Below are 22,351 nucleotides of genomic sequence, written 5' to 3'. Positions count from 1 at the left end.
GTGCTGTGCTTACTTGCCTTCCTCCCTCCTTAAATGCGCAATATATCTGTCATCATCCCACACATTATATATAGATAGGAAAATCATATATCACTTCTTAGGACTGGGTTTCTGATTTATTCTTGGGATTCAGGAGGTGAACACAGATTCATTTACAGGTCCTGCAAGTCAGGATATCCAACTACTCGTATTCCTTAGAAGCATTAAACATGTCGTAAGTGATAAACATACATATGAAACATTTCATACATTTCAGTACAGCTCTACAGTATCTATCGAGAACTTTTGATGATTCTGTAGCTCAAACAAGCACTGTTATCTATGGTGTCAAATCAACTGCTGTTACTCCTTAAAGACTGAAATCCTTATTCAGGCAGTCTCATACTTTCTGCTGAGATCTATCTTCCCCGATTCTGAAGCTGCTATTAAGCTGTGTGCATCTCTGCAGTTCTTGTGCTCTCCTGTACAAATAAACACACTAGTTTTACATATGGACAAATAAGTGTTTTGTTCAGGGTTATGCTTGAGCTACCCGGGATGTTTTCCTGACTGCTCTTCAGGACCTCCAGGAACAAATAGCTGTACAGAGCAGGAACATACTGTCTGACTTGCTTCTTGTATGAGAATATGCTCTGAATGTGGCTATACTTGGCAAGAAAGAAGCTGACTAGCTTTGGCTCTGTTTGCTGTAGTTTCTCTTGGACCTTCAGGAGCATTACTGAACCTACTGAGAACAATGAATTTGTTTCTTGCACAGTACCAGAGAGCAGCATACTTGCAAGCCTTGCCTTGCATAGTATAGGAAGTGGAGAAGGAATTAGGAATTAATCTGTGAAAGGATGGATTGTGGGTATACCACATCATTTGATGTAGAACAAGACATTTTATTTTTGGAACTATATCTACCTTATACTGGTGCACTTGTCTTCTTCCCATTCTTACCTGAACTCATTGACTATGGTACCTGAATTAACTCTCTTTGCCAAGTAGTCTTTGTCTTCCCTAAAATAAAACAATATCTATTCTTTATTCTAAGTGATTGACTAACACAGACTTTGAGAAGCTCTTTAGATAAGTGAAATGCCTTGCAGAATTATTCTGAATCTCTGAAGTCCTCATGTGTCCATGTGTTAAAACTCAAGATAATCATTGGCTATAGCTAATCTCAAATGACCTTACTAACAAGTCGTTGCTGTTCATCAAGTACATTGTGAAATCTCTGTAAGGTATTCAGAGTTACTTGTGAATAACATAACTTTCTAAGAAACAGCATGGTTTTAGCCGTTCAAGGGTAACATGAAGCCTTATTGTGTTTTCAGGTTAAGGACTTAGTCGTGTACCTTTGGCTACTGCTAAAGTATCATATAAGTTTAAGTTCCTTTGTGATACTAAAAACATGTTGCAGAGGACTTGGTGTTTAACCATGAGATGCCATCTGTTGAAGCTGACTGCAGCATATTTTCAGAAGATGTCTCAAGTATAGCATAATGATGCTCAACTGTAAACTCTTTTAAACTGTAAAACGGATCTTGTTTTGTTTGGGGGGATGTACTTGGAAGACTACCAGGTCTGAGCACTTGGTGGCTCTTTCGGTAGCATCATGCAAGTATGGGGAATACATGCTTTTAACCTAAATCTTATTTTCATCTGCTGCTGTAGATTTTTCTCAGGTCATTTAGTATGACAACTAGTTTTGTGTTCTGCTATTAACAGAGGGCAGTCAGGAAAAAGTTAAATTCATTTTTGTTGGACTTGCATGCTGAAACCTTTGGTTATGGTAGTACAAGCAAAGAACTTAGCTCAGCATATTGGTGAGCTTAACTTCTTTTTATCTTAAGTCTTTGCCTTAATGCACATATCCTGTACTCTTCTCATTTTTTACTTCATCTCTGTGTTCCAAACACTTCTTTTTGTATGAGATGTTTCTATGCACTTGCTTCTGTGCTTAGCATTGCTTTGTATATAAAGTGCGAAATCTAACTTTTCAGTCTGAGAAAACTGAGACAGGTAAGGAATATGGGACTGCTTTGAGGAGTAATACAGGGCAGAGGACAGTGCACTGTAATCTACAAGACCAGAGCAATCTTTCTAGGTAACTCTGAGGACACCTGTACTTCTGCTAGGTACTTTTGAGATTAAAATCTACAGTGTTATGTCTGTGTTTGAGGAGTTATCTGTAGATGATAATCTTGAGGTTAAAAATGTACCTTTGTCCAGGGAAAACAAAGCCCACGTTTCAAACTAGTACACAGGCATGGCAAGAATACTATTAAATCACTGAAGTCTGTCTCTTCACTAGGTTTAACCATGTAAAGTTTGAGCCATGTAATGGTGTTACTGTCTTGAACTTGGTGGGCCACTGAAATTACATTTGTATTTTGATTTCTTATCCTGTAGTCTTTACTTTGTTAATACACTTAACCATCCAAATCTGTATCAGACAACTAATTATAAAGTGAATACACAAGGCATGCTTTCACCCTGCTTGCTATGCTGTGTTAGTGAAGTCTTAACAGGATGTGTTTGCTATCATGTTGCAGCTGCTTGTAGTGTTACCAAACTGACTAGGCAGCTGGGTTAGAATTTGGCTATTGCCCAAATCAGTATTATGTCTATAAATAGGAGAATTCCATGAAAATACAGAAGTTACTCACCTTTCCCAAAGGACTGAATATGCTACTTCTATAATGTGGCTGGCCATAACAATCACAACAGTATAACAGAAGAAAGAAATTTGTACGTTTAAAACATGGGGACTAATAATTTTCAAATATGTTGTTTCTTACATGGGTTGGTTTTAATGGTGTATGTTATGTTTAGCCATATCCAGAAGATCCAGCAGTGTACAAACCACTCTCCCAGGAAGAGCTGCAAAGGATAAAAAATGAAAAGAAACAGAAACAAAATGAGAGGAAACAGAAGATATCAGAGAATCGCAAACATTTGGCCAGCGTACGGGTTGTACAGAAGAACCTTGTCTTCGTGGTAGGGCTATCTCAGCGCCTAGCAGATCCAGAGGTGAGCAGTTCACACTTGCAGACCCTGCCCTTAATTTACTGTCAAGGAACCATTGGAATACCCTTGTGCCCACCCTTTTGTGTCTCCCTGATGAGTACAAAATGAAGCAGCATTAGAAAAGTTTTACTGCTGCTGAGGCCCCTTCTTCTTAAGGGAACCTACACAGCTTCCTCCTCCAAAATAACCTCAATAAGTGTTTGTCTTTGCTTTTTGGGAGTATGGATGCTCTATTTGTTTATTAAGGAAGTTGTTCTTTGTTTAAAAATGGTTGGTTTGTTAAGATAAATAAGTTTAAGGATTTTTTTAGGTATTCATTTTCCTAGACTAGATCTGCTGGCAATATACAGCTGTGTCACGTACCACTAATTCTAATACAAAGTGTAGAACAAACCTGTAGGGACAGAAGAAAAAAGCCAACACTTTTAAGTGTAACTAGGAAGGAGCATAAGGGTGATGTCAGTTGAGAGGGGGGGAAAAAAATGAGGAAGACCCAGGAAAGGGTTGGCTTGCAGAACCATTTCATTTGAGAAAACTGATTTGTGTTTAAAATGTTTTACTTATCCCATGATCAGTCAGCTGCAGGTGGCTAATGGAATTAGTGCTAATGAGTAAAAGTGCCTTGAATTAGAATATGGAGGGAATGTACTACAGGATAAGATAGATGTCTTCAAAACTGCTGTGCCAAGTTAAATTCATCTAATCACACTAAATTGTCTGGAGAAATCTCATATAGAAGTGGTTGTTTCTGAGGACTCGCAGAGTATGGGCTGTGTGTTGGTAGACTTGGAAAGAACAAATGTAAAAAGCCTCTTTTAGTGGAGGGGAAAAAAGGGGAGATATGAAGGGAAGAGAAAATTCCAAAGTTAAACCCATCTGGCATATAACAGTCCAGTTCCTACGGGAATATAACAACAAGTATTTGCCAGCAACTGTCAACACTGTCTTGTGCTCTTTATTATCGAAAAATGCATTCGGTTTCTTTGACCAGATAGAGGATTTGTGAGTAAGAGAAATAATATTACATACAGTTAATTTTTTTTTTTAACCTTAGATAATTCCACACTGAATACTTGAAGTAATTAGAAGTGGGTTTATTGGTGTAGTAAGGGGCGGGGAGGGCTTACTTGGTTTGGTGGTAGCAGTATTCTCACTGACATACCAGAAGATCATGTGTACTTACTGAATAATTGCATATAGCACCAAGATGACATGATTTCGAAAAAAACTAGCCTGAAAGAGAAAGATAGGCTAAAAAAAAAATAAATATTCAATTTTAAGTTTTCCACTTAAGCAGGCAAAAAACTTCTGCACAAATAAAGATTATTTGGAAGGGCAGATTGACTGCTATTTGCTCTTTCTGGAAATAGATCTGTGGATCATAACAGAGTACAGATGGATTCACTTCTGTTGACATGCTCTTGTGAAAATTGTGAAGGCCATGCTGCCGTACTTATCAAAAGTGTAATCTTCAAAACACTTGAAGAAACTCTTCCATTTTACTCAGGATTGTCAGTCTCCTCTGGAATGATGTCTGAGGGTGGGTGTAGGATCTTTCAAGAGGGTGTAGATCAAGTGAAGAGCAGGCAAGAGAGACCAGTGAGTGACTGGTTGTCTATACAGTGTGCCCTGTAGTTCTGCAGGATGTTCTAAATGTGATTAATGCTTTTAGATCTTGAAGACGTTGATGCTCCCTTGAGAAGGGAGAAGAGGTGGTTAGGTGAAAAAGTTCTTGGATCATTACAGTTTAGCTGAACCATCCAGTGTTAATGTGAAGTTGGAGCTGGGGAAACAAATCTTCCTTTTTAACCTCTCAGGTTATTGTCTAGCATTAGAAATAACTTTAGCTTATCGAGCTTCAGTCTGAGTAGTCAGAACTTATGCACCCCTGTCCATCATGGGGATAGAAAAAGAAAGGCTTTTGGTACCAAATGTGTCAGATATGTTGCCGGTTCCACTGGCACACATGTAACAGTTATTCAACAGTTGCTTAATACGCTAGAGATGTTCTTGCTTTGTGCAGCATCCCTAAATGGTGTGTTATTACTAACTGATGCAGGGAAGGGAAAGATAGGATTTTGGGTTTGGTGGTTTTTTGGTTTTTTTTTTTTCTTCTTCAGGGAAGTGGTATTCACTCATTCATTTCAGCATGATGTTGATTCTGAAATGTTTTTTCTTGCCCCTGAGAAGTGTCATATATTGTCTTCCTGTACTTAGTCTGGTCTTCCGAAAACTTGAGTCTAAAGCTAATTGGTTTACTGTCTTTCTTTCTGGAGGGGGCAAGTGAGTCAGGATTCAGCATTGTTCCTAGCAGTCAATATATCTGAACTCAAGTTTGAAGTGGTTATTTATTTTAAAACTGGAATGAATGTAATTTTTTTTTTCCTCAAATTATAAAATATAAAATTATAAAATACGGGAATATTTCATGCTGAATAGGATGTATCTTGTCAGGGTAGGGTTTGGATAATCTGAGTATCGAAAAAAAATTTAAAAATACAACATAAAATGTGGCATATACCTCATTTAAGTTCTTTACTGCAGTAGCAACGTACTCTGTATTGCAAGTAACCATGTTTTATGTTGGAAAACAAATCTACATCTACATGCTCTCCTCTTCTTTGTAGAAGAGATCTGGGTTTTATTAGTTAAAGGCTTTTGTTGCACAGTTACACAGAAGAATAAATGCAGCCCTATATGAATTAATTCCCTAGTATACCACTTTAACTTTCTTTTCTTGTAGGTTTTGAAACGACCAGAATATTTTGGGAAGTTTGGTAAAATACATAAAGTTGTCATTAATAACAGCACATCATATGCAGGCTCACAGGTAAGTCAGAGGCCCTTGTGATTATTTTTTTTTTTTTTTTATTCCTTTAGAGAAAAATACATGTGTGCAGAGTGAATCTGGGGTTCCCTATTTCTGGTTAAGCAATAGGTTAAAGTAATAAAAAGAAAAAAACCACAGCATTGCAAAAATCAAATTACTGTTAGTTACTGAGGCACTGTCCAACTAGACTCTCAAAGTTAGATGCAAGACCCAGTGTAGAAAGATTAAAAACTGACAGACAGCATGAGAACCTTCAAAGAAGCAGCAATATGGCATTTGTTCACTCATCAGCATTTCAGGGCTAAAATACCTTTAAGTATTTTTAGAACTTTAAAGCAACACTTTGATGTATTTCTTCTTTCCCCCATTCTTTATGCATCACATGTAAATTTTTATGAAATCTACCATTTTTGTCAGTTTTCCTGTTTAAAAACATCTAGCCATGAATATACTAATTTATGAAGCGAGCTGCTGAAAAAGCAACTTAATGTTCAGATCTGTTGGGGGGTGGATTAAAAAAAATAAAATACGGTATGTTTCCTTTCTAGGGTCCAAGTGCCAGTGCATATGTAACCTACATCCGGTCAGAAGATGCTCTCAGAGCCATACAATGTGTCAATAATGTGGTGGTAGATGGCAGAACACTTAAGGTGGTAATATTTTTACATTCTTTTGTATATGTACTAGGACACTACTATAAGTGCATAGTATAAAATCTTATTTGTATGGATATGCTTGTGTTGAACAAAAACATCCAGTTTATTTGGGTATTGGGTTTTGACCTATTTTCCTAGCATTAATCACAACATGGAAGTTCAGTGAGCTTCCAGCAGACGATGTTTTAGGGGGTTAGCAGGTAACTTCTCAAAACAAAAGTCTGAGACAAAGAAAGAGATGTACCGCCTTCCCCTTCCCACAGTGGCTTTTTTGCTGTATAGCTTAATAGTGCAGTGTGAAGATCTGATTATTTGCTTTTACAGTGCATTTCTGTAGTCCAAACACCACACCTCTCAAAAGCTCCTTGGGAAATGCAAGTTTTTTCCTTTTGGTATCTGTGTAAACAGGTATTCAGGCTGACTCGGCCAAATTGGTGGCTGTAGAAAATCATGTAGCTAATATTCCTGACCCTGCTACAAAACATGAAGCAGTTTCATGTAATGCAAACTCATAACTACTTATTTGGCTTCTTAAGATTATGAATGCAAATATTTACTAAGGCTCTTATTTTGGCATTTATTTAGATTGGATGAAGATAGAATTACACTCTAATGATATAATCCTCAAGTATATAGATTTATTTATTACAAATGGACCTCCTAGTCCATCTGCATCAAATAATGCATTATGATGGAACTTTTTTGCAGATACAGCTTTTTTCTTATACTGTAAAAGGTATTCTTAACCTCCTGTACTTAAGTAACAATTTTTTTTTATTCAGGCATCATTAGGTACAACAAAATATTGCAGTTATTTTCTAAAAAATATGCAGTGTCCAAAACCAGACTGCATGTATCTACATGAGCTGGGAGATGAAGCAGCCAGTTTCACAAAAGAGGAAATGCAGGTAAGTGTAATGAATGGGAAACACATAAAATGTGGCATGTATGTATTTTATTTTGTCTAATATGTGCATAATGTAGCCTTTTACTGAACGTTATGGTAGAGATGAATTTTGAAATCCAAAAGGTGATTACCCAATTGGATATTGGAAGTGAACGATTAGTTAAATTTTTTTCATTGCATGTTGCTTTTAAAGGCTGAAAAGTCCACTGAGTGTTCATGCGTCAAAAAGATGGAGATAAACTCTTAGCCAAGAAATCAAATAACCTTGAGTTAGCTACTTGCCCTTTATTCATCCTAATGCAAGGTAACATATGTTATTTTAAATCTCTGTGAAAGAAATTAGTGCAGATTAGGGTTCTCCTGTAGGTTTTGTGTATGTGGCCAGTTATCATGGCTTAACTATTGTGCTGTGATTTGGCTCTGCTATCTGAATTCTGATATCCCTTTTAGCCTGGGAAGGGTATAGAAACCTTTTGGAAATAAAACATTGAGGGTAACTGTAGTAGAGCGTAAATACTGATGTGGGTATTTTTTATTATCTCAACATCAAAATGCTTATTGTCTAGGGTAGGGAAGGAAGTAAATGGATAGCTTTATTTTCTCAAAGGTGGTGCATTCTGAGGTCTTTTGGGTCTAGGTCTGTCCTTCTACATGAGGTATGGTAAAGCTTTTAAACTCAATCTCAAGTGTGCCAGCCTTGCATCTGTGCTGTAGTTTTTGTGTGTGGTCTGTCTGTGAAGCAGGTGGTCCACACCACTAGTGCTAGCACAAATGTTGTACAAATAGATTTTATTTCATGTGTTAGGCTGATGTAAGCCAGAGAATAAGGAAGAATGTTCATATGTATTAAACATTTTTTCCACAAATTAGCAGTTATTTCTGAGGATTTCAGCTATGTTTTCATAAATTAAAAAAATACCGTGCTGATTCAGATGAACACTCCCTGTAGTATATATTTTGTCACAGATAATGGCAATAGGAGGTAAAATTCAAGGAGAACTTGCAAACCAGGCCACCTTTCCTGTTCATTTCCCTGTATTTCTCCCACCACCTAGATCTGTTGTTATACATGTTTGAAGGTATGTTCCTGTCCAGGCTTTTTTGTTTGTTTGTTTTTGTTGTTTTTTTTCTATAGAGCTGTCAGCCATGAATTTATTTAATCCATTTTGAACCTGCTGATACTGTCAACTTTACAGTCGTTTATGGCAGCAAGCCCCAGAAGTTCACCAGCTGTTTTGTAAAGTTCTTTCTCCTGCCTGTATTAACCTGATCACCAGTTAGTTTTGTCAAGTGTCCCCTAATCTTAGCATTGTAGTACTTCTTGAAAACAAAACCCTTATTTGCCTTATCCATTTCCTTTGTGATGTTGTAAAACTTGATCTTATCTCTTGTAGCCTTCTCTCCAAATCACAGTTTCTGGGCTTCTAAACTTCTTTGTAAAGCAGTTCATCTCTTTCTGTGTTAATTTTTGTTGCCTTTCTCTGTATCTTCTAACTGTGTCCTCCTTGAGATGCTGAGGTCAGATGTGGGGAAAGCAAAGTTTAATATTAGCAGCACCCTTCCTAATAATGCCCAGCACAATTTTTGTGTTTGGTTGCCAGTGCATAATCTACTAACAATTAAGAGATGTGTTGGCAGTAACCTCAGTATCTCTTCTCTGAGCTGTAACAGCCAGTTCAGAGATCAATAGAATGTTAGCATGGTTTAGGCTACTTTTTCCTTGATGTGTTACCTGGCATGTCTCTTGTGAAGCTTATTTGCCTGTTTGCCAAGTTCTCTGGGGTTCTTTTGGAGTTCCTCATTATCAGTGTAGCAGTTTACTACCCAAAGGGCTTGGTATTGTCAGCAAAGAACTTGCTCTTCACTCCTTTCTCGTGAGTGCTGAATGTGTCACATAAAACTGATGCCAGTCATCAGTCCTCATTGCTTGCTTCTGCACCCTAAAAGAGTGAGCAGTTAAGTCTTACCTTTGCCTTTATATCTTTGAACCAGCTTCATTCCACTCAAGAACCTTTCCTTTATCTCAGGGCAGCTTTGTAAATGACTTCTGGTGTGAAACCTTATCAAAGGCTCTTTGGAAATTTTTGTGGATCCTCTTTATGTTTATTGACACTGTCATAAAATTCCATCATGGTAGTGAAGTAGGATTCCCTTTTACAGAAGGTGCTCAGGCTCATTCCCAGCAGCTTGTGTTTATCCATGAACTTCTACCTTTTTTTTTTTTTTTTTTTTTTTTTTTAAGATAGATTTTAAAATCTTATGAGGGATGGAGGTGGAACTCGGAAGTCTGTAGTTCACATGATCTTTTCTACAGCCCTTTTTGTAGAAGGCAATGACAATCTGTCAGTCCTCCCGCCTAATTGCTGGTTAAAATTGATAGGCTACATACCTTGGCCAGGAATTCAATTTCACATATGAGTTCTTTTGGAAGTCTTGAGTGGATGGTTCTTGATCTTGGTGACATAAATGAATCTTCCTTTCCTGTACCTTGTTAACATTCTTTAAACTTTCTTTTTGATTTCATATTGCTTTCTTGGAAATAATTGGAAATTACACAGCTATTGAAAAGTGCATTGTGCTTTCAGTGCACCAGCTTTCTGGAATTTGGGTTAGTGTCAAGGAATTTACAGGTCCATTTAATGAGATTGAATATTCATAGTCACACTTTGATTCTCTATTTAAAAAAAAAAATTGTCAATGGATGAACTTGCATTCTAGATTCAATAGAAGTTTGACCTCTAGATTGCTTTTTATAAATAAATCACGATTACTGCAAGCTCCTATATAGGATTTTAATCTTGTTTCTTGCTTATATTAATGTGACAGGTGAGTGAACTTAGGACTGGCCTGATGTTCCTGGCCCTGACATTCAGTCTTTTGCCACTGAAGTCTTAAAAAATATATATTATTAAACCAGTATTCATTCATTGTGAGTTTCTCTTTCTTTAGGCGGGTAAGCACCAGGAATATGAACAGAAACTACTGCAAGAATTATACAAACTAAACCCCAACTTTCTCCAATTATCTACGGGTACAGTTGACAAGAACAAGAACAAAGTGACAGCACTGCAGAGGTATGATGCGTAAGTACTGATGCTGGACTCCCTGGCTATTCTTGCTTTCTGATTATTCCTAAAGAAAACTTTCTTATTCCTGTTGTATCCCCAAAGTTGCCCGCTCGTTTTAGTGGCTGTTATATGATAAACTCTTATAGCTGTTTTCTCCATGTAGAGCTGTATGTGCCACTTTGTTCTAATACAAAGTGAGTGTGAGTCTTACTTGGTAAAGAAATGTTTCAACTGTGTGCAGCAGATTTGGATCACTAGTTCAGAATGAGGTATTCTTATTCTGAAAGAAGACCTTGCATTTTTATATTTGCATAAACACATACTATTTATTAAAGACCAGATGTCAGCTTTCTTGGTATGGTGTCACATTGAATGCAGTCTGTACTCTCACAACAGAGACACCTTACAGTCTCGATATGTGTTCTTTACTGTGGTTTTTTACATCATGATTTATAGTGCAGTCCTAACATTAGGTGTAAGGACCTTGGAAATTGAAATTAGAATTAGTTTGTTTCTTTTGTGTGAGTGAGTAAGAATTCACAAGATGTAAATAAAAGATTTCTTGCTTTCATCTAGTAAACTTAAATGATGTATTTTTCACTATGTTGTAATTGCAGATATCACTTATTACTGCTTAAAATAATATTCTGTTGAACTAGTTTGTTCATTAAGTTATGAAAAGACTTCGGTCATATGAATACATAGTCATACAAAGTTAAATGAAAGCCTGAGGTCATCAGACCTTCTGTGAATTGTCCACTCAAATGTCATGTTTAAGATAAAGAAATAAAAACTGTTAACAATTTCTTCCACTCCTTTTTGTAGGCTTTTCATAATGAGATGGGCAGAGTGGAATGTAAAAGTTAGATTGCACTTCGTATGCACCTTGGCCTTGTAATCTGGGTTTGTGTATCCACTACTGAATTCATCAGACAATAATTTGCTGCTGGCAGCATCACTGCATAACAGTTTAAGCAAGAAAGCAGAAATTGTTTCTAAAATATTGCCAATGGAGCTTGAATAAGCAGAATATAATTCTGAGAACTGGTATCCCAGCTAATGTACTGGGATTATCTTAACTTCTGGAGGAAGTGTAGTACGCTCTTTGACTGCAAGTGGTCAGGGCCTCCAGTTGGATCTTTTCTTAAGGATTGTGCCACTTCCTATTTCTTGGGCACTGGTTCAATATTGACTTGGAAGGTAAAGTGCAGTGAATAAAGCAAATGAACCACTTCCTGCATTTGGGTATTGTATTTTATGTTCAAAGTCTGAACTAATCTTAATTTGAAACCTAATTAGATCCCAGCAAAACAAATGATTCCAGCAAGGAAAGAATGCACTATCTGAAACTGCAACAAACTTTTAAGCCTTCAGAAAGCAATTATGAATTGGAGCTTGGCCAGTCTGTGGTGCTAACGTTTTGGCACTCGTGGAAAAAATGTCATGTTACTCTAAAGGCAACAAGTGGTCTGGAGTTAATTTCTCTTGTCAGCTGAACAGCATCATCACAACACAGACTCTGTTCTTTGCTAATGGCTAGGCACCACCTTTTGGGTTGCAAAGTGAATTTCTTCTTGCAGCTGGGATTTTGAAATGTTTCTTCGAGTCCCGTCTCGTCAGTACAAAATGTAGCTTGTGAGCTGGTGAATGTGTGTTGTTCTCCTTCACAACTTTCTACCCAATTGGGTTCTCATTTTTGTCTGAGTCATTGATACGATACTAATATTTCTGGCACTTTGTCAGAGCCTCTGACATGTGGTGGTTCTTCTGTTTCTGGGGTGCAGGATTTCTGTTTCACTCTGGAACTGAACAGAAGTTGAGTTTAAATAATAGATGTTTAAATACAAAAATCTAGTAGTAGAAAACATTTTCTTCAGCTGTGCATAAATGCTTTTTCACAATTGTGTTCTAATTTGAAAGGTCTTACGCTCAGACCTTTTTTCTTGCCACTGAAGGCGAATGTTAAAAATCTTCCAGTGCTACTTTGTATATGTGGGTACTCATCTCTTGGTATGTCACTTGATACTCACGGTGTCTGCATTCTCTTATAAGTAAAGGTGTATTCCATATTTAAAACAGATCAAGCTCTTTTTTTTTTTTTTTTCCTTTTTCTTTTCTTGATGACCTTTTCCTTTCTTATGCTACAAGTGGAAATACTTTTTAAATACTTGCTGGTCTTTTAGAGGACAGCCCTTTAGAAGCATGCAGCTTTAAACTTAACCAAAACAAAAAAAAACACATGCACAAAACCCACCCCAAAACATAAAACAGGTTATTTCTCTTTACCTTTTGGATGCAAAACTGACTAACTTTGACATTGTGAAGTTATTTTTAGTATAGAGATGGCTTTGTACTGCAGCAGACGTAAATTTCAATATTTAGAATAAATTTGTTACTGGGTTGAAAGTCTTGTTACATCTAGATTACAGCTCATTTTTATAAGGGTGAGAATATTAAATGACTGACATTGCGTTGATCATGTGTCTTCATTCCTTGATGTTCAATCTGATCAACTCGCCGTCTCTAACTTATTTCAAATGTGTACAAAGCAAAGATAAGATCTGTAAATCAGATCAAGGCTCTCACCCGTGTACGTATTGTATAGATATATGAGAAAAGATGGAGGTGGAATAGCAAATCTTACAATACTAACTGAGATTTGAGGGTAGCTAGTAATACCAATTTTATCTGAATAAGAGTAGGAAACACTTGTGTTGCTATAAGCAGCTATAGGAATTTCCATATTCTGACTGTGAACTTACTAAATTGACCTAGAGATGTAGAGAAAGTGTTGGACCATGTAATAAGAACATATTAATGAGCGGAGGCATCAAAAGGAACTTACATATTTTTAAAAAAAAATTTTTTTTAAAGCTTCTTCGTTATGAAGACGGCACTGGGACACTAAAAACAGCATCCTAACTGAAGCAAATGAAAAGCTAGAATTAATATAAAAGAACTGGAGAGCACAAAGGCAAATATTTTCTAGTTAGATTGTAGGGTTGGTGGATGATACTGTATTTGAATGCATTCAGTAAGATATTTCAGCACACTTCAATTTCTATAAAAAGTAAACATTTTCATCAAAAACTTGGGGTTTGAGTCCTCTCTTGAACTTATTTCAGAGTGCAAATTAGATCTGAAATGAAATTTCATGTTACTTTATAAAAGGGAAGTAATTATGGCTTTAAACTAGAAATAAAGGGAACAGCAACATGATTGAACAGTGTGTTGGTCTGACTGGTCTCATGGTCTTAGTAAAGCTGTGGAGTCTTGTGTAGGCATAAAACACAAATTTCATCTGTTGGGGCCAGGCTTGATAGGGTCTGGAATATAAAACATTAAAAAAAATGTGATTTAGTTCATGATTTACAGAACTCACAGATACTTATGGGATAAAGCAAGTAATTCTAGATGAGGTGTGTGTAGGTCTGGATACTTGAAGCTGTTGATGGATTTTTGTGGGGGTTTTGTTTTTGTTTTTTTTTCCCCCCTCTCCCCCAAATGAACAAGTTTGGACTTCAGCGTTGGCAGAACAGCTATCTGTTCAGTGAAGAAAACAGAATTTCCCCCAGTTTTCTGTCTTCCCTCCCTACCCCATTAATTCCTTTTTTAAGTCATCACCATTTAAAACCTGAGAAATAATATCCAGATAAATCTATTCTTATGGATTATCTGGCACAAGGATTCATTTCCCTGGTGCTTACAATTTTTAAAAACACTTTCTTCATAACTTGAACTCTTCTTTTTTTTTTTTCTTTTTCTTTTTTTTTTTTTTTTTTTACTCTTGCCTTTTTCCAGACCCAACAGTAATAACAAAGATGCCTGGCCATCATTACAGAGTTCAAGTAAATCAGCCAACGGTTTAACAATGGAACACAGGAAAACGCCTCCTATATTAGAAAATGGCACAGACCCAGAACACATGACTCCAGATGGTGCAGACTCAGATTTCGGGTAATTGTGCTGCCTTTTATACTTCAGATAGCTTGCTTTCTCTCTCACTGATTGGTGTGGAGGGAATGATTCTCCAGTCTCTCTCACTGGTTGGAGAGCTGGATTCAAATCCTGATCAGGTCACAAAAAGCTGGGCTTTGCCTAGCCTGTGTCAAAAACACTGATTGGCAAATTGTGCAGGAGAACCCTAATGTGGCGTTAGTAAGCGATGGTACAGGTAAGGGCTGAGGGGAATGCAATAACTGCAGGATCAACAGTGTATATAGCTGCATGGTCCCAGCCAGAGCTAAGCCCTTCATTTCTATACAGAAGCTTCCACAAGAGTAACATGCTAGTTGCTATACATCAGGAGGCTTGTCACTTGGAAAAGCTTCAACAGAACGAAGCTACATGATAGGGCTGAATATCTGTCATCTCTTTACAGTGTTGTGTTCCAGAAACACAGCTGCAGAGGTAAGGGTTCCCTGATTATCACTCAGAAACAGGAACACTAGGGCAGCAGATTCAACTGAGGGTTCTTTGTGCAGAAGAAGTAATTCATCTGCTTGCATTAACTTCCTTACTGCTAGCCTACTTTTTTTCCTCTTTTGGTGCCCTCCTTGAACAGAACTGGTATTTTCTTCCATCATAAGCATCACTTGCAGTTCTGATAGTAGTCTGTAGTCATGGAGTTTTGTTTTTTATGGACCCCCTTAGGTAATATCGGTTGGGCTCATTCAGAGATTGGATGGGAAAAGAATAAGGTAAACCCTAATATTTCAAGAAGTGGTGTTGCTGATTAGGTAGCTGATCTTAATTTTGAAACAATATTGAATGGATGCGTTAACATTGTGAGCGCTGTTGAAAGTGGTACCTTCTTGTTAGGCTTAATATCAGTCCTGTTGAGGTGTCGCCAGAGATCCTATGGTTGCATCTCAGTAGTGACATGCAGCTGCTTTCTTGGCCTTTCTGAAAAGAATGTACTAAATGTAGGTAAAAATATTGTAGCCAATTGATACTGAATCTTGTTCATTCCTGAGGGCTGGAAGCCTGTCTTACACTTAAAGGCTCCTTAGGCAGGTTCAAGTGTAATAAACATTTTCAGCACTTAAATTGTCCTTAAAAGTTGTCTTACATATAGCTTGTTAGACTACAGCATTGTGACTTTCTGTCAGCAGCTTTGGGAAAAGAATTTGGCTGGAATATCAGCTCTACAATCAGAATGACTCTGTAGTGAACAGTCTACAGAAAACTTTCGTGCTATAAGTGTTCAGAAATTATTAACCCAAGGCAGTCAGTTTCAAATGGAAGAACTTTATTCATGCTGTTCGACCACTGAGTAGGAAGTATTTGTAAATTTTCACTGGAGTAATCCTTGTTTGCAAGTATATTCCTCTGATTTTTCTTTTATAGTCATAAATACTTGAGCTTCGGTTATCTTTTTGAGATACCGACTCAGTGTTCTTTTGCACAAAAAGTGGTTTTGTTGATGGATTACTCTTACACAGTTTCTTTAAAATGGAGAAGAATTAATTCTGCTGGGTTTTGACTCTAGTTATTCTGGGATGGGGAGAACAAATATGGGGGCAAGTAGTCTTATAAATTTTTCACCTTGATATGTGATTCTGTGCAATATTTAAACTTTGCAGCAGCAAGGGGCATTTGAAAACAAGGTGTAGCTAGAATCTGATGTCTGCACCCAGTTAAAATAATTGCTATATATATATATAAAATTGTCTTGTGCTAACATATCATGCCTGTAATTTGACTTGAATCACATTATGGCCTCTTAATGGAACTGAAATTCATGTTCTTACTTCTGGTCCTTGTTTGTAGGACCGATGTTTTGGGCTGTGCAGCCTGATGCTTGTGCATCTTTTTATGGGTAGATAAAAATGAAAGTACCTTGAAGTTGTAAAGCAGAGATTTTAATCTGAACTTGAACTACCACTCTTTCGTTAGTGTCGTATTTAGCTTAATTAAGGCAGCTCACAGATGCCTGTCAGAATCTTGAATCCTGAGATGTGCCATTTCAGCCGAGTAATGTTAATTCCCAGTGAATAGCTTTCTGAGGTGGTTTTCTGCTGTATCTTATCTTTTATTCTCCTTACGTTTGTTGGCAGTTTTTATGCTATGTCTTTTCCTGCATTTTTCCCCTTCTGTCATCTCAAAACTCAGTTTTCTTACCTTGGAACTAATTTCTACTAGTTAAGCTTCTCACCAGCCTTCAAGCTTTAACTTGCCACCAGGACTAAATAGTTAATATTTTATTTCTCCCCAGATTTATTTAGGACTTGTATGGGAACTAACAACTTAGGTATTTGGAAAACAATTCTGTTCCCAAGTTTCTCTCCAGTAATAGCATTAATGGAACTGACTACTATGGAATACTGACATAATACAGGAGTCCTGGTTTTTTTGAATGGCATAGAGTTACTATGAACATGTTTAAAACTTTCCTTTTATTCCTTAACAGGGCAGTCAACAAGCAGAGTGGAGAGTGGTGGGAAGAAGTATGACAGTATATGGCAAATGATTGGAATGCTTATGATTAAAAAAAACCAGTCTCACAAATAATAAGTGGACTTTTTTCCTTTTTAATTCCTCCTAATTCATTTTGCTTTGTCTTTATTTCAAGGCTTTTCTACCACTACGAAAGCAAATGTTGGTTTTCACACTAAATACTCAAGTGTCTTATTGTTTCTTTTCTCCTCCCACTTTTGCAGCCCTATCGACAAACCTTCAGATTCCCTCAGTATAGGAAATGGTGACAGCTCCCAGCAGGTAAGACATAAAGATATAAATGCTGTGAAATTAAGAATTGAGTTCTTGTAGCTGGAGAAGCAAGTACTTTCTGAAGTATCATAATTTTAAACAAAACTAAAAAATGCTACTGCTAAATTGATTTTTGTTTGACCTTGTACTGAGCTGTATATTAACTAACCGAATTGCAGTCAGAAGTTTTGAGGAAATTTTTCAACTGTATTAGTGAAGAATATTTAATATATAAACACACATCCTAACGATTTCTCTTCCTCTCTTGCCTGTAGATAACAAACAGTGACACACCTTCACCACCGCCTGGTTTAACAAAACCTAATCCAGTCATACCCATCAGTTCATCTAATCACAGTGCACGGTCTCCTTTTGAAGGGGCTGTAACAGAATCACAGTCGCTCTTCTCTGACAACTTTCGGCACCCTAACCCCATCCCTAGTGGGCTTCCTCCATTCCCCAGCTCTCCACAGACTTCAAATGACTGGCCCACAGCACCAGAACCACAGAGCCTCTTCACATCAGGTATGTACACTGGTTACATGGCTGGGTGTTGCTTGCTTTTGCAACTGGTAGCTAAAACTGTTTAGAACCAAAAACTGTATGACTTGCTCCATACTGGTTTTTCCCCCTTCACAAATGATTAAAATTTGTCACTTAACTACAAATGAATTGCACTGATGTAAGGGTTTCTTCTAAAAGAAACTTTACCAAGTTTTTCAGCTGCATGGCTAAATTATCAGTGTGTTTATTTTTGTTTTTCTTAGCCATGTGCCTGTCTAAATAATAGGATGTTGGCATATATGCTTAATATTTAATGTTGCAGGTTTTTGTTGAGTGGGGAAAATATGTGGTGCCAGTATGTGTTGGTGTAATGATCTGTTAGAATCTATAATTTTAACATCAGAAGCTGTGCAGTGGAATTCAGAATTTTCTTTAGTATCCTGCATAGTTATCTAAAGATGCCTAATCTTTCTGAAGTGATATTATATACATTCAGAAAAAAAAAAAATATGGTTAATTGCATCAACTGAAAGATACCTGTATTTTCCTGTGAAATACCACTTCATATGAATGAAACATCATTTTAGGTGTATTTATATAGTCTTGGGAGTGGTTAACAGTATTTAAGAGCTCACAAATTATAAATCTGAGGGAGGAGTTAGAAAAGTAAATGAAACAATATCAGTAATACGTAGAATGTAAACACGTTGGACACAGTTGGTTTACTTAGTGATTAGTCTTCTTTTGATCTCTATCTGACTTCTGGATGTCATAATCCTGTTTGTAAACAATATTTATTACCAAGGAAATTACCTGCTTCTAAGGTACTATACACAGCAATTTTGTGAGGATTAAGTAGCAGTGAGAGACAATTTCCAGGTAGTAGAGATCTTGTTTGTTTCATAATTGATATGAAATGTATGGTTGCTATTTAAATAAGAATATAAAGGACAAGTTCTTATCTGTCTACTAACTCTTTTTATCTATCATTATGAATTTTAGTGAAAATAAATGTGTAGATTTCTTTTCTAAGAGTGGATACCAAGCTTAATTTTAACTACTTAAAGCAGCAGACCAGGTTCCCTACCAGCAGAGGGAGTTAATGTTGTGAGTGATACTACCTTGTACTCATCAGCTTGCATTACCACAGTTTTGAGGAAAAATACTGTGAAACTAGACCCAGCATTCACTGAACATGAATAAGAAACTTAGTGTCATGAAATGAAGTAGTAATTGAAAATGCAGAGAAATTCTGATAACCATTTTTTGCAACACTGCCTCAAAATGTTTAACAATATCTTGTAATGCGGTTCCTTTTGTTTTATCAAGGTGTCTACTCAAGAATTTGGCTTGTTTTTCTTCATAATGGTAGACAGTTGGGGTTTGTGTTTTGATTTTTTTTTTTAACCACTGCTCAGAGGTTCCCCCTTTGAGAGGGAACGTCTCCCCACCTTTCTTGCACAGCAGAGCTGAAGCACAGCTTTAATACTGAAAGCAAAATACTGAACTGAATAACAACCTTATTTAAACTCTGCTTGGTCACACTTCCATCAAGTAATATGGGTGTAAAGAAGGTTTGAAGCAAGTGTTTATTCATCTCTTTCTGCTTAGTGCTATTACTGAAAATACTTATTTGATAAGGCTTTTCTGTAGTTCAGGAACAGAGCAATTCTGCAGTAAAAATACTATTTGCTAGTTCTACCACTTCACCTTACGTAGAAATCTATGACAGTTTGATCTAAAAATGGCATTCTAAGTTGATGAATAAGGTATCTTTGGGGAATGTATAAAGAAGTATCCTATGAAAGATAACTGGCAACATAAATTCAGATACATTGAGGCTGAAATTTTTGTATGGATAAATACTTACTAATTCTTGTTCTAAATCCTGTTCCTCTCCAACAGAAACTATACCAGTATCCTCCTCCACAGACTGGCAAGCGGCTTTTGGGTTTGGTTCCTCCAAACAGCAAGAGGACGACTTAGGGTTTGACCCCTTTGACATCACCCGCAAAGCCTTAGCAGACCTGATTGAGAAGGAACTGTCAGTCCAAGACCAACCTTCCCTCTCGCCCACATCTCTTCAGAACCCTACCCCACACACTACAACTGCCAAAGGGCCAGGCTCTGGATTCCTGCATCCTGCTGCACCCACAAATGCCAACTCTCTCAGTAGCACCTTTCCAGTCATGCCACAGAGGTTCCCACAGTTTCAACAGCATCGAGCAGTTTACAACTCCTTCAGTTTTCCAGGCCAAGCAGCTCGCTATCCTTGGATGGCCTTCCCACGCAATAGCATCATGCACTTGAACCACACAGCAAATCCCACCTCAAATAGTAATTTCTTGGACTTGAATCTCCCACCACAACACAGCACAGGTCTGGGAGGGATCCCTATATCAGGTAGGTGAATCGGGACTGCCATGAATAAGACTTAATTCATGCTTTCAGCTTCTCTGAGCAAGGACAGGAAAAGGGAATAGCCAGCTACAAGTGATAGAACATTATCTCTTGACTGTTAGACTAGGTTTATGAACAGAGGGAGGAATATTGTTTTAAATAGGCCCTTTCCATTAAAAAAAAATTATCTGGATGTTTAGCCTTGTAATATTGAGCTTTATAAGGAAGGTGGAGTATTCTGTGCCCGCTTAATTTTGTGCCAAAGCAGATTGGTATTTTGATTCTTCAGTCTTGCCAGACTGGCTTTCTGTAAGAGTAGGCCCTGGAAGCGCATTACAACTTCCGCATCGACATGCAGGTGCTGACCAGAGTTCTTAAAATTGTGCAAAAAAATTGACGGTAATTTGTGCCAGATGTCTTGGCTGGGTTGTTCCCTCTTGCGCATAACCAAATGGCTGCACAATAAAACATTCAGTGCTGTTCATTTCTGTACTTCAGATGGCCTTAATATTATGCTAATTTTCACTGAATGGATGCTTGCAGTGTGTGTAAGAGGATTCATCCTGATTGCGAGGGTTGTGATGTTGGAGGAAAATAAATGTGCAGTCAGGCCAGTTCAGGCTGCCCTGAATGGATTGATAGGCTATTGCAGCAAACATTACAATTAAGGAGCTAATTGCAACGATAACTGTCTTGATTAAAAATTCACTCCTGGAGTTTGAAGTCCTTCCATGCTTCTGATTTAGCTTGGCCCAAACAGGTTCTCTTCTCCTAACAGGGAAAAAAATTGTATTAAGTGTATAATGAACTGCAGGTAGAAAGTCTCTGTAAGCCCTCTGTAGCCTTGAGATGGAGAAAACTGCTTCTTGAGATGTTGCCAGTGTTGTTTTCTTTTTGTTGGTTTTGAGAAGTGCTAGCTATATTATAAGAAAGTGACCTAGAAAAAGTCACTGTGTGTTTTTGATGCTCTAGTACAAGAGCTAATTTTGGCTGTTACTTCCCTGCACTTTGTCCTCTGAAGGCTTGTCGAAACTACAGTACTGCTGTAGGGTCCTTAGGCTGATTCATAGTATAAACACTTGGTCCAGACTACAAATGCAAGTAGTTCAAAACTCTTTATCCTGGCAGTGGGAAAGTTTTTAGATGAAAATGACTGATACTGGTTACAGTGAAGTGTAAAAAGGGAAAAAAAAAAAATTTGACATGGAGTCAAAAATGCAGCATCCATAGCACTGCAAATTGTTTCTCACTTTCCCCTAAACTACACAGAACTTCCAGGAACATTGCAAGACATCAAGTTTCGATTTACCACTCAGTTCTAAAAACTGAGTGCTAGTTCAAGGGGTCAGTAACAAGGCTATCTTCTGGACTGGGAGGACCAGAAAAATCCTTTAGTGTTGGAAAAAGATCTGTTTGTAGTACAGGTTGATTCTAGGTTTGTGAAAGTATTCTTTAAATTGCATTACTTCAGTTGCCTCTGGCAGTTTGAAAGTGGACGTCTTTCTAGAAGACTCATAGATCCTTGGTATGACTCCTGAAGAGCCAGTTGTGTGGTGTTGGTTGATGCACAGCCTATGCCGTGTACTTCCCCCATATGTTTTAAAGCAAGAGAGTTGATATTTAAATGCATCCTTTTTTGTATCCAACTGCTAGAACCAATCAATCTCAAAATATTTTTGGCAGATACAATGCTAAAAACAGAAAATAAACATCTGCTGTAGTCTCTATGGAAAGTTCCTTTGAGTTGGTCTTAATCTCTTGTTATAGAAAACATTGTTAGTTGCCTGGCTGACAATTAGATAGCAGCAGTTGCTGCAGTGCAAACACTTCTCAGCCAATCTACGTGTCAGCTTTGATACATCTTGAAAAAAGAATCATTTGCACAAACATGGATTACTCCTTTTTCTTTTCCTGTTGTCAGAAATCAGCTGGAGTCTCAGATAGTTCTGGTTTTGTTTGCTGGGTTATGGATTTGTATGGTATTTAGTGCCTAGGGTTTTTTTTAGTGATCTAACTCTTTTCAGAAGTACAAATAATTTGAAAGTCAGGAGATGCCCTCGTACCTCTTTTTTTGTGTGCTGACTTAATAGTTTCCAATTTATTGATTATCCTGTCTTTTCAAATCCGTATCTAGTGTACCGGTCTCTCAATGAATTCCTTTTATATTCTTTTTGAAATAATAATTCCTGTTCTTTATGCTTGCTTCTAATCTATCAGTAGCAGGCTATCTATATACCTATATAATTACAGAATTTTCCTA

At 37.3% G+C, this 22,351-nt stretch overlaps 1 protein-coding gene across 4 annotated transcripts in view; it reads left to right on the top strand.

The window, feature by feature from the left end:
* Nucleotides 1–22,351, top strand: part of CNOT4 (CCR4-NOT transcription complex subunit 4) — a 57,802-nt gene that overhangs the window by 18,845 nt on the left and 16,606 nt on the right. For 2 of the 4 annotated variants that reach the window (XM_009645581.2, XM_009645583.2), the window contains exons 3-10: nucleotides 2,821–3,018; nucleotides 5,759–5,845; nucleotides 6,394–6,495; nucleotides 7,284–7,409; nucleotides 10,358–10,491; nucleotides 17,139–17,196; nucleotides 17,463–17,712; nucleotides 19,597–20,094. In XM_009645581.2, coding sequence (XP_009643876.1) covers nucleotides 2,821–3,018; nucleotides 5,759–5,845; nucleotides 6,394–6,495; nucleotides 7,284–7,409; nucleotides 10,358–10,491; nucleotides 17,139–17,196; nucleotides 17,463–17,712; nucleotides 19,597–20,094 — 1,453 coding nt within the window. The remainder of the gene's footprint in view (nucleotides 1–2,820; nucleotides 3,019–5,758; nucleotides 5,846–6,393; nucleotides 6,496–7,283; nucleotides 7,410–10,357; nucleotides 10,492–17,138; nucleotides 17,197–17,462; nucleotides 17,713–19,596; nucleotides 20,095–22,351) is intronic. The other 2 variants (XM_009645582.2, XM_009645584.2) reach the window with 1 other exon arrangement.

The sequence above is a fragment of the Egretta garzetta genome, unplaced genomic scaffold, assembly GCF_000687185.1.
Source record: "Egretta garzetta isolate BGI_Z169 unplaced genomic scaffold, ASM68718v1 scaffold38, whole genome shotgun sequence".
Taxonomy (NCBI): Eukaryota; Metazoa; Chordata; class Aves; order Pelecaniformes; family Ardeidae; genus Egretta; species Egretta garzetta.
Note: the sequence above shows the minus strand (reverse complement) of the source record. Positions and strands in the feature narration are given on the sequence as shown.